At 44.6% G+C, this 17171-nt stretch overlaps 2 protein-coding genes across 6 annotated transcripts; one reads left to right on the top strand and one right to left on the bottom strand.

The window, feature by feature from the left end:
• Positions 1-411: 411 nt before the first annotated feature.
• On the bottom strand, positions 412-5990 carry RPL9 (ribosomal protein L9). Of its 2 annotated transcripts, none has more exons than XM_030493415.1 (8): positions 5854-5990; positions 5364-5410; positions 5169-5284; positions 4229-4324; positions 3795-3927; positions 2311-2391; positions 1750-1867; positions 412-523 (listed from the first exon to the last, which is right to left on the bottom strand). In XM_030493415.1, the coding sequence occupies exons 2-7, from the start codon at positions 5407-5409 to the stop codon at positions 1761-1763; spliced, it is 579 nt and encodes a 192-aa protein (XP_030349275.1). In that variant the 5' UTR covers position 5410; positions 5854-5990; the 3' UTR covers positions 412-523; positions 1750-1760. The 2 variants fall into 2 exon arrangements, with proteins under 2 accessions (XP_030349275.1, XP_030349276.1); XM_030493416.1 differs by lacking the exon at positions 5854-5990 and adding an exon at positions 5493-5853.
• A 15-nt stretch (positions 5991-6005) lies between these two features.
• LIAS (lipoic acid synthetase) lies at positions 6006-16904 on the top strand. 4 transcript variants are annotated; one of them, XM_030493411.1, is made up of 11 exons: positions 6006-6128; positions 7029-7201; positions 8262-8355; positions 9070-9150; positions 9360-9516; positions 10368-10425; positions 11536-11664; positions 12208-12353; positions 14054-14124; positions 14870-14981; positions 15908-16445. In XM_030493411.1, the coding sequence occupies exons 1-11, from the start codon at positions 6048-6050 to the stop codon at positions 15958-15960; spliced, it is 1155 nt and encodes a 384-aa protein (XP_030349271.1). In that variant the 5' UTR covers positions 6006-6047; the 3' UTR covers positions 15961-16445. The 4 variants fall into 4 exon arrangements, with proteins under 4 accessions (XP_030349271.1, XP_030349273.1, XP_030349274.1 ...); XM_030493412.1 differs by lacking the exon at positions 6006-6128 and adding an exon at positions 6331-6670; XM_030493413.2 differs by lacking the exon at positions 14870-14981 and having other exon boundaries at positions 6016-6128; positions 15908-16904.
• Positions 16905-17171: the final 267 nt, after the last annotated feature.

Genomic DNA, 17171 nt, shown 5'->3' on the forward strand with positions numbered 1-17171 from the left:
TGTTGGTGGAACTCAGCACTAAGCTCTGCCTGCACTCTGAGGTCAAGCCCTTGGTTTCCTCAGCTGAGCAATATTGCTAAAGCATCATATTTTCATACTACTTCTATTCTGTATTAAGTTTAAATGGCCTTATAAACCTCGTTCTACTGATCCCAGTTTTGGTTTTTATCTACTTCAGATTCTGTCATCACAAATCTGAACTCCCCTCCAAAAACTGTACAGGGAAATCAGTTTTTGCAGGCTGAAGTTCTGAAATGATGTGAAAGAACCCTAGTTCCCTTCTGTGAGAACAAAGCTTTTGCTATTTTTTAAAGCTATGATTTAAAACTACCATTTCATGGCTTTACATTGTGAGTCCACACTTGTAGTTCTTGGGAGAAAAAAGAAAGAAGAAAAAGAGAGATGCCAAGATATGAAATACATTATATTTTATTAAACCTCTCATGGTGTTTGAGATCAGATTCTTCAAGCTGGCACTTGCTGATATAATGTCTCATGATGGTTTGTTTCAGGATCCAGACAACTGTGAATGAAAAAGTAAAGAGCTTTTAGCTTAAGGTTTTAGCAGTGCAAATGTGAAATTGAAAGTCTATAGACATGACAAGTTAATTTATCTGATAGGTTTTAATGCAAGACGGACACTAATAGCTCAAAGAATTTGCTGAATTTTATTCAGATTACTGAAAGATGCCTTCAAACACAACAGCTCCTGACTGTTTAGCAAACAGGTAACAAGCTGTTCTGTCACTCGAGGAACTCCGAACAGCACTAAAAATAATCTTTTCAGTAGCTTGCAAGTGTTAAAAAAGTTTATGCAACTCCCTTCCTCTGCACCTTCTGTCTCAAGCTCAGGTTCAAAAGGCACACATTTATTTTATTTGCAAGTCAGCCTGTCTCCTACACAAGTGTTCTGTACCACGTATGAAACCACAGGTAGCTGAAATGTATCAAAACTCCTTTAGCAGTTGAAATTCTTAAGTTATCCCAAACCCCTTGTACTCATCTTCAGTAACAAATGTACATCCACAGTGTAAATAATCCTTTCTGAACTGACCTTTGTTTACAAGGATTTATACACAAACTACACAGAAGACCTTTACACATAAATTACGTGCTGAACACTGTTTTTAGTGAAGGCAGTGTCCAACCAGGAAGATCGTGAGCTTAAGAGAGCCTGCTCTGTACACAGCTGTAAACCCATCTGAAATGCTAGGTCAGGTGGGTTGAAATTCTCAGCCACCATTGTATTGAGCATTCACAGCACAGAATACAGCTGTTTGGAGTCAGGTATTTCTCCATACAGTAGCATAATGCCAAGTTGATCATAGAATCAGATCGCAGAATGGTTTGGGTTGGAAGGGACCTTAAAGATCATCAAGTTCCACTCCGCTCCCTGCCATGGACAGGGACACCTTCCACTAGACCAGGTTGCTCAAAGCCCCATCCAACCTGGCCTTGAACACTGCAGGGATGGAGCATTAACCACTTCTTTTGGCAACCTGTTCCAGTGCCTCACCAACCTGACAGTAAAGAACATCCCATGATGAGAGATGGAAAGTTGCCAACAGAAGACCTAGCAAAATTTAAGTTGGTAACACTGCTTATAATGCCCTTTACAAGCACAACTGCATCCTTCTTGGGAACCCACGTAATCCCAGCCTTGCGAAGCAGGTAAACCTTGTCAAGTCCCCAGATCTAGTAACCCTTTCTACACAGAAGATGTACAATCTGTGTCAAAATGATACCAACCTATTAGAGTTTTACTCATCTGCCTGCTGTACTGTTCCTTTCTCGGAGACATAGATACCATCCAAGAATTTCCTGATATCCTTGTTCTTGACTGTAGTGGCTTGCTGGATCAGGGCAGCTGCAGACAAAGCAAGAGCATGAGCACAAAGCAAGAGGTCCGCACCAACTCATAGCCTTTGTTTGCTCTCCAGCGTTTCAACTAACACATGAAACTGCCATCTGGAGAAAGGAATTACCAACCTGAAATACTGTCAGGTATAATGACAACAGGATGCATTTCACTCAGCCTGTCTCAGCAACTCAGGGCAGTGACAGTTTATTACTGCACACCCGTACAATTGAAAAGCTGAAGAGTTTGGTGCCAAAAAGGCCATCAAGATTGACTCAAAAAAACCCCCAAAAGGTTTTGTGGACTTGAAGCAATTACAGTGACTAGAGGAAAAAAAATCTGAGCTGTCATTTACCTCAGGGTTTAAGAAAAAAAGACAGCTTGCTAAGCTGACATCTTCAGACAAAAGCAGCCACATCATTATGTCTTCCAATCCATCTACTTTCACAAACCTGAATTGGAGACCAATTCAATGTCATTCCCTTCAAGGATCAGCTCATCTTTCTGGGCTTGAGACACTGCACAGGAAACACCTACAGAAAGGAAAATGCACAATCCACATTGTTGCTGAAGGCATTAGTGTACTAAAGAAACAATACTCATGTCCTGTCCCAAGTTAGAGCTCTAGAGAACAGTATGCTAGGCAATAATTAGCTTCTGGGATTTTGTTAAAATAGTCCCCCAAATCCCTTCCAGGGTTGTCCACCCTCACAGAGTTTCCAAACTCAAAACATCAGTGCACTTCATGCTCTGAACTGAAATCAACCACTTGATATCTCTACTTATATGTTACCACAACCCAGCATTAATCACCAACACTGCATACAAGCCAGAGATCCTGCCAGCACAGCCTCACCAGCTAGGTGGTGCCATGTGCCACATGCGCATGGTCATGAAGACAAAACTGGAGTCACCCCAACCAAAAGTCATTTAAAAAAACCCTGTCCCTGACGTGTCAAGCACCATGTTTATACCAGCAACACTGCAAATTCTCACAAGGAGTAAACACTACGACAGTCAAGCATATAACAGGAAACTTTCATTTGTGAGAAAATAATACAAGTTTTTACAGTTTAATGTATTTGGTCAATAGATGTTAGCTTTTGCACCAGCATTTTACTGCCTTTGAAGTAGATGTTGACTTAAAAAAGATCAACTACAACAGCCAAACCCACCTCAATACCCCACAGTTAAGCAAAGTCAAAGCCACTGTAAGTAACTCTGCACTTTATCTACGAGTGGTTCTGGACAAGTCTGATGCTTTCATCTAAAGCCACTCCAAAACCCCATCAGGCACATTACATATCCTTGCCCACACCTTCACCAGAAGTAGCACTACCAGAAAAAAAAGGTTACTCTTACGGTAACCATGTTTATGACATGTTTTGTTTCCTCCTTTCAGAAGTTTAACAAGCTCCATCACACACCTACTGTTAGACATTTTGCTAGAACTGCGAGTATGCAAGACACAAAACCAACAGGTAAGATGACAGTTCTGAAGTTTGTCATACGTGCTCCCAGGCAATCAGGAAATTCAAAATACATCATCACTTGAAAGACCAAAAATACGACGTGGTGTGGAACTAGTTCATGTACAATGTTTAAAACAGAAACACAAATCTAAAATTAAGCACCTGCAGTTCACCAACTATAAACACTGCCAAACTCTCGTGAAGGTGAAAGTAAACGCTGCACTCCCTGCAACCCATGTAACTAGCTCAAAACTAGTTATTAGCTATTAACTAGCTCTCATTACTAAAAATAAATTACTAAAACATTAATAATAAATCCAAACAGTGGCAAAGGTATCACAAGATCACAAAAATTCAGACAGGCAAACGCTGTTTCAAGGTTCGCTCACCATCTCCTGTTACCAGCAACAGTACCCAAAGAACACAGCTGAGAAACAAGCACGTGCATCTCCAGCCCTGCTCACCTGGCCTCATGCGCACTCTGCGGATGTACTTCTCTCCCAGGAAGTTCCGGATTTCCACAAGGGAGCCGTTATCCTGTATAACCACGTTGATGGGGAAGTGAGCGTACACCGACCTCATCTTGTAACGAAAGCCCTGTGGTAAGAGACACCATCAGATATCGAAACAGTACGCGACCAAAAGGTAACACACACACATCAAGCTGACTGGAGAAATGTGACCCCAAGATAAAACAAAAATAGGCTCCTAAAGAGGGGGAAGACACAGAGCCCCAAGAGACATTCCTGCTTTCTTCCACCCGCAAGAAAACAGAAGTAAAAATAACGAGAGAAAGCTCCATCTTGGATGCTTGAAAAAGCTCTCACTAAAGTGAGAGGCTGTTTACTGTTGTGAGTAACAAAACTGACAGGAGTTGCTCTGTTTCAAAAGAACTTACCAGTGTAACACCCTTTATCATGTTCTGTACATGGCTGCAAATTGTGCGAACTGTGGCCAGCTCCTTTCTGTTACCCCACCACTTGTCCACTCGTAGCTGTGTTAAAAAAAACCATTAACAAAGCTTTCAGCTACACTTCAAAGCTAAAAACGAAACGTTTTGTGACAAACCAAGAGCGAAAAGTTCAGATAAACTACTCAGAAGCCCACCTAACAAAAGCACTTAAGAATTTTGCTTCTCTGACCACTAAAGGCCCACCTAGCACAGGTCTTCTAAATTCTAACCCCCAGATGCAAGAGAAACGTTTCTTGTTAGTAATGAGACACAAGGAAAAATCTTCAAAGCAGCTGAGACAGACAATCTGACATCTTTAGCTGAGGGATGTATAATCGAATGCTATATTCCAAAATCAGTCTCCTAGGTGTATCAACATTTAAACAAAACGCTGTGTGTGGGCTCAGTGTTTTAATGACACACTAGATGCTTGTGAAAAAGTAGCTGAAATCAGCCACTCTTCATCTTTTCGTGTAGTTTTTAAGACGACACAAAAATATTACGCAGTTATTTAGAAAATATTCTGATGAAACCTGACAATTCTGGAAGTTAAACGTACATATTTAGTTTTATCTAGCTAAAACTAGCCCACTTACAAACCACAGCATACAATGATCAACCCCTTTCTGAATAACTGACTGTAACCATAAAACAAAACAACCAACAAATTCACTCCAACATGACAGACCTGCAAGCCTTCCAAGGTACCTGAGGAGGTCCCATGAGACCAGCCTCTTTCAGAAAACACAGAAATAAGGGAAAGTTATAAAACAGACTTTGCAGCTAGACATTTCAGTTCCATCTCCTACACCACTAAGCAGTTGTTAAGGTAAGCATAAAACTGTTCTCCCTCTCTGCAGTACGAAACGACCTCTGCAGCACTCACCTTCTTGTGCTTCTTTCCCAGGAGAGAGAGCTCCACATTGATGTGGTTAAAATCCCTCCGCAAGGTTCCCCTGGGCCCCTTGACGATCACTGTCCGGCCCTTCAGTGAGACACTGACTGCAAAGCACAGGCACAGGCGCGTTACCGGGCTGCGGGGCCAGCACGACGCGCCTCTCGAGCGCGCACGCACACGTACCTTGCTCGGGGATGTCAACGGTCTGGTTGCTCAGAATGGTCTTCATTCTGCAAGGACAACCGCGACATGCTCACACCCCCGGCACACGGACCCTCCTCCGCGCCCCTCCCGCTTCTGCCCCGCACGCACCCGGCAACGCTCAACCGCGGAGCGCCCTCCGCAGGCTCCCCCCGCTCTGAGCCGCCGCGGCGCCGGGCTCCGCTCCCCGCACCGGCACATCCCGCCAAGGCCCCAGCGCAGCGGCGGCCTCAGCGCTCAGGCACACACGGCGGGGCCCGGCGCAGGCCCGCAGCCGCCGGGGGGGGGGGGCGGGGGGGCAGGGGAAGGCGCCTCCCGGGGCCCTCCCTCCCGCAGGGCTGGGGGCAGGACGCGGCGACTAGGCCCGGCGCGGCCCCGGGAAGCTGCCCGCGCTCGGGCGGGGCACCCGGGGGCCTGCCCGCGGCCGATGGCCCCCGATGGCTCCGGACGCCGTCACCCGCCCTCTCCTCACCTCGCAGCAGGCAGACCGGAAAGAGGCAGCGTTTGACGTCATCACGTTCTTGTAGCCGCTCCCGGCCTCCTGACGCCATCACGTCGAGGCAGCCGTCCAAGAGGCAAGACTAGCGGAAGCCCGATGGGCCGGCTGAGACGGGCAGGCGGAGCGCCGAGAGCATCGGCCGGGCTGGAGGCTGCGCGGGCCGCGCCATGTCTCTGCTGCCGCGGGGCCGCCGCTGCGAGGCTGCCGCCAGGGCCGCGCGCCGCCTGCTGCTGGGGAGCCGGGCACGGGTGAGTCCGCGCCGGGCCGCGCGGTGGGGCCACAGGCCGGCCCCCGCCGCGGGAGCGGCGGCGGCAGCGGGCGGCGCCGGTGCCCCAGCTCTGCCCGCGGGCCGCCCGGCTGGGCCGTGACAGCGGAGCTCACCGCGGGCAGAGCCCCGCGATGCGCCGTCACCACCGCACCGGCGGTGCCCGGACGTGAGGCGGCCGGAGAGCGGCTGGGCCCGGCGATACACAGACACACAGAGACACAGACACGCACAGAGGCACTCGGGAAACTGAGCCATGATCCCATCTGCTTCTAATCCAGGTTCTGAGAACCGACTTATGCTGTGGTTCCGCCAAAATCAGTTACTGACTTGGCAGCGCAGGGATCATCATCTCGACGTCTTGTTTTTCAGCCCTGAAATCTCTTATTAGTCCAAACAGTTATTTATATCCAAAACCTATATAACTTGGTTTGATGTTAAGGTAGGATGAGGGGTAATGGTTTTAAACTAAAAGAGGGGAGATTCAGGCTGGATGTGAGGAAAAAATTCTTTACAACGAGGGTGGTGAAACACTGCACAGGTTGCCCAGGGAGGTGGTGGGTGCCCCATCCCTGGAGACACTCAAGGCCAGGCCGATGTGGTGCTGGGCAAGCTGCTCTAGTTGAAGGTGCCCCTGGTCCTTGCAGGGGGGTTGGACTAGATGAGCTTTGAAGGGGTGCCTTCCAACCCAAACTGTTCTGTGAGTCTGCAGACATCATGCTCTATGTCTGTTTCACATGCCTTAAAGAGAATTACATGTTTAAACTTGAAGTCAATTGGGAAAATGCTTACACAAAGTGTACATTACCACCAAAAGCACAAGTAGTTACTTGATTTCCAGTGCATTTACAATGTAATAAATCACAGTGTTGCTTTTCTTTAGGTGTCTGGGAGCCATGTGTGTAACCAGTACACAACATCAGGTTCTTTGACAGAGGAAAAAAAAGAGTTTCTGCAAAGTGGACCAAACCTGCAAGACTTTGTGGCTGGAGATGTGTCAGACAAGAGCGCATGGGCCGAGTATAAAGGCAACTTAAAGCGTCAGAAAGGAGAAAGGTAATGGCGATTTTAAACAACTGCAGTTGCTTCCATGCACTGTCTTGCATGTTTAGTATTAACTGCAAAATGTGTACAATGTGGTGTTACTAAGCTTTGTCATACTGGCTTGCAAATGTCATGATTTTTCAAGAACAAACAAACACATTATTAACTTCAAATGCGTAACAAAACCCTAAGACACAGTGGTATTTTCTCACTTGAGTGCCCGTGCCATGGCCTGTATTAAATTACATACATCAGTAGGTGTGTGTACCCTACTTTGGTGTTGAAAAAATATTATTGATACGGTAAAACAAAAAATTAAGACTGAATTAAAAAACCATAGAATCCCAGACTGGTTTGGGTTGGAAGGAACCTTAAAGCTCATCCAGTTCCAACCCCCTGCCACGGGCAGGGACACCTTCCAATGGACCAGGTTGCTCCAAGCCCCTGTGTCCAACCTGGCCTTGAACAGTGCCAGGGATGGGGCAGCCACAGCTTCTCTGGGCACCCTGTGCCAGCGCCTCAGCACCCTCACGGGGAAGAACTTCTTCCTAAGATCTCACCTAAATCTGCCCTCTTTTAGTTTAAGGCAATTACACCTTGTCCTGTCACTACATGCCCCTGTAAGAAGTCCCCCTCCAGATTTCTTGTAGGCCCTCTTTAGGTACGGGAAGGCTGCTCTAAGGTCTTGCAGACAGGCTGCTTTGAGGCCGTAAAAATGCTTAACCCCCTAATATTTCTAGTCATAAATTTCATCAGACTTTGTGACTGCTGCCATTAATTATTGCAGTCTCCAGTGTGGTACTGTTAAATCCCACTGGTAGAGTTAACAGTTTAAAACCTTCCAATGACAACAAACTCCTACTCTTGAATGTTGGGATGATGATCAGTATAGAAGAGAGAAGGCTGTTACGACCATGAATGATGTTAATACTGGGTTTTGAGGTGGGTTTGAAAGGTTTAAGTAACCTTTTCTAGTTGGGCTCTGTAACAAATTAAAGTGGATCTATGAAATTAATGGAAGCTTACCATGTAAATGTTCTATTAATCCCGATGTTTCCTTGATGTTATTCAGGCTGCGACTTCCTCCATGGCTGAAAACAGAGATTCCCATGGGAAAGAACTACAATAAACTAAAGAATACCTTGAGAAGTTTAAATCTCCATACGGTAAATCTAGTGCCAACCAAGTTTTCCTGTAGAAATAAGGCATTTTTTACAGATATAAAATTATTTCCATGTGGAGGACAGGCAGAAATGATGTCTTGCATGATCTTCAAGACCGAACCCAAGCCCAAAGCTCATCGTTTTGCTGGCTGTAAATTTTACCCATAAGGAATGAAGACAAATCCATAGAGTATTTCGTGGTTTTCCTGCTATGATTTTAAATACTATTGTTGACGATTTCCATCACCAGAGAGATCAGAAGATGCTATGTGTGACTGATTTTAGTGGAAACACACACAATTTCAGAGTTACATACGTATTTTGTATGAAAAGAAATTCTAGAAATGTATTTCATTCAATATACCTTCTAGATGCTAAAAAATGGTGGGTAAAAAAAGCATGGAGAGCTTTTTTCCTTCTTTTTTTCAGAGTAAGATCAATGGTAATGACAATCCGTGCTAATTAATAAGGCAGTTACGCACGGGAGGAGTTTTTGGGGTTGTGAAGTAGAGGAAAAGAATGATAATGGATGTCATGAAACTTTTCCTATCTTTTTTACTGACTTTTAGAAGAACAACATGTAACTGTTAATCTCCACATTTATCACAGAAGGAATTATGTTTTCTTTGTAAGATACTATTGAAATTGGTCAATAATCTAATAATAAGTTTCAATAATAATGTGGAAAAAAGGTACATTACTGTCTTTTACCTATAGGTATGTGAAGAAGCACGTTGTCCCAACATTGGAGAATGCTGGGGAGGTGGTGAATATGCTACAGCTACAGCTACTATTATGGTACGTCATTAACCATTTCTTAAGTATTCTATTAATGTTTGGGCTGTTGTAGCACATTGTTGGATCTCTACTGGAGTGGAATGGGGTTATTACAAGAAATATAGAGCAAAGCACTGACCTAGTTGCTTTGCTTAGTATTGGTTTCTGTTTCTGAGCTGAGCAGTAGTGATGTGTACAATATAAAGGTAGGAATGTCATTCTCATTTCAGCTGATGGGTGACACATGCACTAGAGGTTGCAGATTTTGTTCAGTGAAGACAGCAAAAAACCCACCTCCCCTGGATCCCGAGGAGCCTTACAACACAGCCAAGGCCATAGCTGAGTGGGGCTTGGACTACGTTGTCTTGACGTCTGTGGACAGGGACGGTTAGTATCTTGTCTCTCACCTCTTCCGGTCTAAGCTCCCACATGTGTTATGTGGGGTAAGCACAGACCCCACTAAACATTTATCACTCAGCACCATTGTTGAGCATTACTGTTGTAAAGGAGTCAACAGTGCTGAAACTTTGGGAAGTTTCTACATATTCCTAGCATTTCTTTATGTCTGATAAAATATAACAGAAGTTATACTGTTATTAAACATCAAGAATATTTAGAATACAGTAAATATTTTATAATTTTTTTTTCAAAATACATACCTATACACCATGTTCTGTTGCCTGACTAGCCAAAAAAAACCCACCCACAAACATTCATATACGATACCATTCCAGAACTTCCTTCCTAAAACTAAACCCACAATACATTACACATGACAGATCTGATAGTTGTCTTTTTCTAAGGTTGTAGTAGCCATATAAGCAGGCAAAACCATTATAAAGACTGTTCAGGATGGCGGAAAGATGAGTAGCTTCTAAGTGGTTTATAACAGAAAAACAATAATATATGTGTATTTCATTTTTTGTAGAACTGTTTCTCAGACCAAAACCATAAATAGATAAAGGCATTCTGTGCTCACTGAACCTAAAGACAGGTTCATTGGGAGTAAACATGTGAAGGCTGCCCTAGATGAGCACAGTTAGACTTTGTGCAGAACAAGGCTCTGTAGAATATCTGTTGTATCTTTACCTTTGGCAAAAGTGGTGAGAGAAGACTGGGGTTTGACTTCTTCATTATTTTGCATTTAAATGTGAATCTGTAAGGGTTTCGTGGCTTTGCTAATAAGTAAATACACTTCTTGAACAGAAAGGTTAACTGAATAATTGAAATGCTTCTAGATATGCCTGACGGTGGAGCAGAACACTTTGCAAAGACAGTCTCTCATCTGAAAGAAAGGTATATCATTAATCTATTACTATTATTAAAACTTTAGGATGTGGTACTGCATATAGGCCAAAACTGCCGTTAGCTGCTTTATTCCAGGGGCCATGCAAATACAGAAGTCTGTCTGTGTCCCCTTTTTTAGTTTGGTAGGGATTTTTTGGTTTTGTTTCGGTTTTTTGTTTTGTTTTGTTTCTTCCTATTTTTCATCTTTCTTATATAATGCCCGCAAAGTATTTTGAATTCAGATGCAATTCCAATTTAGCCCAGGCTTATTTAAAGCTAAGCACTGGTTGATTTGTTTGAAGAGGCAGCTGTTTTACCAGGAAATGAGTACATACTTTTGAGGTATATTCACTCTTGAAGCTTGGGGCTCAGACGGGGTGGATTTAGATGGCAGTGTCACCACATGACAGAAGAAGTTTGGTTTCTCTGTCAGCAGTGGTCAGTGCTCTGCGTTTTCCCACAGTGGCTGTTTGTAAGCCTGTGACTGTACCTCCCTGCTCCCTCCTGCTGTGCAGCCTTCACTCTGCATCCATGGGTGCCCTGTACCCCGCTTCATAGCACACTTGTCTACTGGCACAGTTAATTCATGTAACCTCATTTCAGTCCTTTTCCAGTGTATCTTGGGAGTCCAAAGGTTCCCGCAGTCTTCCCACCTGCCTTTTTGAGCTGAAATCTGGCTCCTGGACACAGATGAGATGCCAGGGCAATAATGCCGAGTGTCTTACCCGAGTAGGCAGGATTATAGCTCCTCTGTATTTCAGAGCTATGATATTTAAGCTCAAGTTAACCCGCAACAAAGGCACATGAAAAACCACATATAATTAGTGAATGTGCTCGTTTAAGAGACTGCTGGAATCGCTTTTATGTTTATTATTTGGCTTACATTCTATTTCAGCTGACACAGTAAAATCAGGAATTAAACACATGATGTTTTGTTTGAATTGTAATACAAGTGTTTGCAGAAATCTGTTGGGTTAGAATTGTATCCTGAATTACCTTCCCTTACTAACTTTGCTGATCAGAGCATCATTCACATTCGGGTTTTTGCTGTGTTGAGTTTTTTCACAACAGCGGCGCAGATCCCGTCAGATGTGTGTTCTGTTTGCCTCTGCTTCCCAGGAATTCAAAAATCCTGGTGGAATGCCTCACTCCCGACTTTCGGGGGGACCTGAAGGCTGTGCAGAAGGTAGCGCTGTCGGGGCTGGATGTATACGCGCACAACGTGGAGACGGTGCCGGCGTTACAGAGGTGAGCAGACGCGGGGTTTGTGGCAGACCCGTGTGTGCAGGGGGCAGACATGTCTCCACAGCGGCGTTAGGGCCGCACCGAGCTGTCGCTGCCGCTCCCGCTCCCGGCCGCGGCGGGACGGGACAGGCCGCGGCCCCATCCCTGAGCCGCGGGGGAAATGGCGCGGGGGGCGCCGCCGGCCGGGCCCACTCCCAGCCTGCCCCGCGCGCCGCGCCGCCGCCGCGCCCGCCGCCCGCCCGCAGAGGGCGCTCGCGCCGCGCCCCGGCCCCGGGGCGGTCCTCGGGCGGTGTCGCGGCCCCGGGCGCTGTCTTGTGGTGTCGTGTGTCCCCGGGCCGCCGCCGCCCGCGCCCCGGCCCGCCCGCTCCCTCAGCGCCACCGCGCCGGGGGCCGGGGGCTCGGCCTGGGGACTTGCTTACCCTGGGGGTGTGAGCGGCACCCTCCGCGTTGCCGTTTTCACTCTGTAGAAGGTAGCAGAGCGCCCCTCTCCCGGCACCGCTAACTTCTGTGGCGCTTTTTCCCCACTCGCGCTGACGATGCGAAAAGGAAGGTCCGTGATCCCCGAGCCAACTTCGAGCAGTCCGTACGTGTGCTGAAGCACGCCAAAGAGGTCCAGCCCCGCGTCATTACTAAAACCTCCATTATGCTGGGGCTAGGCGAGACTGATGAACAAGTATATTCCACGATGAAATGTAAGTTGGTGTTGAAATACGTGCCAAAATTCACAGGTACGAGTTTTATTGTGCTGGAAAACAGTTGTAACATGCAAACCAGTTTGCTGGTGCAGGAGGCGTTTTCTAAGCTTTACCGGGGAAAAAACCCCACAGGTTTCATGACTATCTTCATTTTGAAGTTTCATGTTTAGTGACATTTTCTTTTTTGTTGTTAAAAAAAATTGAACTTCTGAAATGTTTTGCCTTCATACGGCTTTCAGATGCAATTTAACAGGTAGATCCAGCTTGAGTTGGTTTCAGTGGAAATTATAACTGGTTTTGTTGACTATATTGACATTCTTATCTTTGCAATACTTCAATAATGGGCTTGCAACATAGTTGCCTTATTGTGCATTCCTTTTTCGAAACAGCAGGCCTGATTGTTTAAAATAATTTGTTTCATCTTACTTAGCACAAAACCAGTTATTATCCTGGGACCTGTAGCATGTTCTTATGTTTCCATGTAAATGTATTTTTAAGAGGAGAAAATTTCACAGCGGTAACTGAATGCAATGTGCTTGTAAGAAGAAGCAGTTCATAAATCCTCTGGTATTTCTCCCCTATCCTGGAAGAATGCCTGCCTGGTACTTTACTTTGTGCACAACAACCCATACTTGGAATGCAGTGATAGAGTCTAGTTTTTCTGCGGCTGTCCCACAATACGGACCATAAAATTATAGTTCCTGATTTTCCCTTTCTTCCTGCCTAGTATTTCCGAGCCACAAGAATATGACATTTCAGATTCGGTGCCATTTGTTTTCAGGCTACATTCATGGTTGTATTTGGAGACAAGCTCTTATCCGCACCATTCTTTCAGTTATTCTGATTCCATTCCCCCTCCATCCTCTGGGTATGAGTTAAAGAACATGTAAATGCACCGATACTGAACCAGTTGCTTTACAGAACTGTATCAATCTATCAGTCTTTTTCTTCCTATTTGATGTGGGGCAACCAGCCCAAGTAGCCAGAAAATAAATGGAGATGCCTGTGCAAAATCTGACTCCTCAGCTATGCCTTTGTTCAGAATACCCCTCTAGCTGCAGTGAACGTGATTGTTCAGGCCAGCTGGCTATCAAGAGGTTGGATTTCCCTCTGTAAGCAGACTACCTGAACACATGTGCTGTGTGTTGGTTCTAGTATATAGTCAAATTTTAGCAAAGTTCACGAGATTCTGCATGCATCAAAACTAGTGTGCATCCCAAGTGTGTAAAACCAGCAAAAGATGTTGGTGATTTCCCCTGATTTATAGCTCTTTAGAACTGTCCATATCTTTCTGGCATCAGGTCTCTTGAAACAGTGTAGAAGTGCCAAGTGCACATGCATGCGTCCATTTTTTTGTGAAATGAGGGCTGTGACCTAAAGACACAATGGGAATCAGTAAGATAAAAACAGAGGAGAGCATGTCACCTCTGCAGTGAAGCACATGGCTGCAGTACATGCAGCACAACGCTCTTCTCTCTGGCTCTTGACTGGGAAGCTCAGGTCTTGCAGCAGCATCAGTGAGGTGTGCGGCTGCTGCTCACCGAGGCTGCAGGTGCCCTTCAGTGCAGAGCAGAACATAAACCCTGCAGGCTGCTGCAGCCTGACCTTTGTTCACACTTGGAAGGAGGTTGTTTTCTAATTGTTGACAGGCCCTTGTGATCCTTCTGCCTCTAACAGGGAATTTTTCCTTTTTCCAGTGTTGCGGGAAGCAGACGTGGATTGTTTGACCCTAGGACAGTACATGCAACCAACAAAACGTCACTTAAAGGTAAAAATGCCTTTAATTTCCAGGCAGTTCTATGGCCTGCACTGTGCACGCTCTTCCTTGTAAACTGAGGCTTGGTATGCATCCTTACCTTAACTCTCTTTCCTTGTTTAACCTGATCTTCATTACAGACTCTTCACTAAGAATGACCTCAGCCATCTAATCCCTTCCATCTTCTGCAGACTGCCCACTGCTACTTCCTGCTCTTAGCTGGGGAGATAGCTGGAGCTGAGGCATGATTCTGGAAAACAAGAATTTCAGTGTATGTCTCAAATGTAATGGTTCAGGCCAGCTCTCCTTCACAATCTTGTAGGCTCTCCATTAATGGTCCCACTTCAGCTGGGGAAATGGCCATTTTCTCCTTCTGTCCTCTCTCTGGAGCTTGTGTCTCTGTTCAGCTACTGTGTTTCACTGAAACAGCTGTCAGTGAAGAGATTTGTAGGACTATTGTGCTTCTTTTACTCACTTGGACAAGAAAAGGTTTGCTCAAAAGGACTGTTCAAAAACAGTGAAAAAAATTATAAAGCAACAACTAGAAATTAAACTCTAAACTTTTCAGCTAAATATGAGAAGCAAATAAAATGCATTCTGTTGGTAGCAGAGAAAATTCAGTTTGTGGCTTGACTGTCAAAAGTTTTGAAGTGTAAGATTTTGAACTTGCCATGTAACTGTGTTTAATTTTACTACGTGGTAGCTATAGCCATTTCCTTGCATTCATTACTGATCAAAATGAATTCTTTTCACTCAGGTTGAGGAGTACATAACTCCTGAAAAATTTAAATACTGGGAAAAAGTAGGAAATGATCTTGGATTCCATTACACTGCTAGCGGGCCGCTAGTGCGCTCCTCCTACAAAGCAGGTAATTACTGACAAGCATTAGATTCTTTAGCACGTAACATTTCATTCTATAAAGTTAAAACAGTGACGTGATATGCAACAAAGCTCAGCTTTTTTTCTTTATTTATTTAGACTTCTGTCTTCCATAGGTCACCTACAAGCATCACTATGGCACTGACTGGTAGTTGTACAATTGCTGCTGCTGAAGTTAATTTTTTGCAAACCACAGTTTGTGCTATACTTAATGTGTGAAGCAGGATAAAGGGTACCCAGTTTGCAAGTCTTCCTTTACATTCTGCCTCTTGGCTGCTTCATGTTTTAATGGGGCCCTTTGCTGCTCGTGATGTAGTTGTGTTGCTTTAGGTAGAATTTATTTACAGTGCTTAGAAATTATTAGACACACTTCTGGCAGTACCGTTTCTTACAAAGCACTGGGCATTGAGTAACAGCTGATACTAATGGAACTGTTACATAGGTTCAACGTCCTGCTTTTTCCGAAGAAGAGAGCAGAGAAGACTCATCTGGGGCACCTTTACTTCTCAGACAGCTTTAATGCCAGCTCAGATGAGATTTATAGCGGGTTTCACTATAAGTCGCTGATACTTTATGAAATTGGAATTAATTTTTAATTGATTCAATTTGCCATTGCCTGTTGGAAAGCACGAAACAGCAGAGAGATTTCAGCAAATTGGGCACAAGGAAAACCAGGATTTTAGAGGTGGAGGGGTTGGTTGTTGGGTTATAGGTTTTGGTTTGGGTTTTTTTTTTTTACATCCCTGCTGTATGTATTGAAAGCGCTGTTGTATAGAACTGAGTTACTATAAAATACTGGTAAGAACAATTACATTGTAGAATAGAATACCCACACTAAGAAGAAATGTATATTGTTTTGCTTTATTTTATTGAAATACCTACAAATCATTGTGGTGCTTTTTTGCTTTTTAATAGGTGAATTCTTTTTGAAGAACTTGGTAGAAAAAAGAAAGACAAAAGCCATCTGAAATGCGAATGAACCTATTTAAAGCAGCCAGTTTCGAGGATCCTCTTTTCAGCGTGTAATTACACTCAGTTCCAGAAATGCAGAAGACCAGATGGTGGATGTATGAATAAATTTACTATCTTTCCAGAACACTTTTCTCCCACCAAAGCACTTCACATTATTTTACCTCGTTCCTTCTGGCAAGGCTACAACTACATAGTACGTGTAGTGTTCAGCAGCAGGTCAGAAGATAGAACTGTGTGATAGGACTGTGACTGATTTTGCAAGAGTGATGGAAATGAGGTGGAAGGAATGTAAGCTGGAAAAAAATAATCTGATTTAAGTAACCAGGTTTGATACCACCATCAGAATTGCTGCCGTTTATATTTGTGAAGGTGCCAATAGAAATGTGGAAGGTAGCGGTGTTTTGGTGTACCTTACCATTATGTAACACAAGCTTGCAAGGGCCCTGGGAACTAGAGGAGTTCTAAAGAAAGCTTGTGTGCATGACAAAGGACCAGATTAGGGCTGTTTGAGCCACCCTGAGAAGGTGTGTAATAGGCCTTCAAGAGATGGTATCTCTTACCTGCATCTTAACAAAACGAGCTGTACCATTCTCATAGCTAATAAGAAAAGCACTTTTCAGGTGCTTGCATGTCTGAAAAGCATGAGCCTTGGTAAACGCAAGGCATCAAGTTGAAAGAAAACAAGAGCCCTCTGTGGCAAGACAATTAACCTTGTGTAGATACCACAGAATTTAAACCACATGGCAACTCTGATGACAGCATATATGAACTCCATAACAACATAAATAGAGCCAGCCCTCCCTTGGGTGTGTGACTGTAACAGACCGCGCTGAGTTGCGCAGGTGCTGCTTTGGTACTGGGTCTGCAGGACTGCTGCTATTCTGTACCGTGTTTCTGTTCCATAGGTATTGTCCAGCATTAAAGGAGAGTTAAAAACCCAGTCTGAGGGTGTGGTGTTGTGTTTGATGGGTCTGGTGACCTGCCCCCTTGAGACGTGGTCTGGCTGCTAAAGCTGAACTGTATCATGGATGAAATGTGAAACCTCTTGCATACCCTACTAAGCTCAAGCAGAAATAAAACTATGGCTTATGGTACACTAGCAGCTGTAAACTCTCCTCTACGCACTCATGATAGTTCAAAGTGCATATCTCCTTAATAATTCTCAGTTGTTTGCTATGGCCATGAACTACCATTTTTGTACTGGCTT

The sequence above is a fragment of the Strigops habroptila genome, chromosome 7 (genome assembly GCF_004027225.2).
Source record: "Strigops habroptila isolate Jane chromosome 7, bStrHab1.2.pri, whole genome shotgun sequence".
NCBI classification, from domain to species: Eukaryota; Metazoa; Chordata; class Aves; order Psittaciformes; family Psittacidae; genus Strigops; species Strigops habroptila.

Bases quoted from the DNA above. Each gene is read 5' to 3' on its own strand.
- RPL9 (XM_030493415.1), bottom strand. From the start codon at position 5,409: ATGAAGACCATTCTGAGCAACCAGACCGTTGACATCCCCGAGCAAG. The intron at 2,392-3,794 runs GTGAGCAGGGCT...TCCTTTCTGTAG, and splicing joins CAGAGTGCGCATGAGGCCAG to GTGTTTCCTGTGCAGTGTCT. The intron at 1,868-2,310 runs GTTTGTGAAAGT...CTTTGTCTGCAG, and splicing joins TGAATTGGTCTCCAATTCAG to CTGCCCTGATCCAGCAAGCC.
- LIAS (XM_030493411.1), top strand. From the start codon at position 6,048: ATGTCTCTGCTGCCGCGGGGCCGCCGCTGCGAGGCTGCCGCCAGGGCC. The intron at 8,356-9,069 runs GTAAATCTAGTG...TTTTACCTATAG, and splicing joins GAAGTTTAAATCTCCATACG to GTATGTGAAGAAGCACGTTG. The intron at 14,982-15,907 runs GTAATTACTGAC...GCTTTTTAATAG, and splicing joins GCGCTCCTCCTACAAAGCAG to GTGAATTCTTTTTGAAGAAC.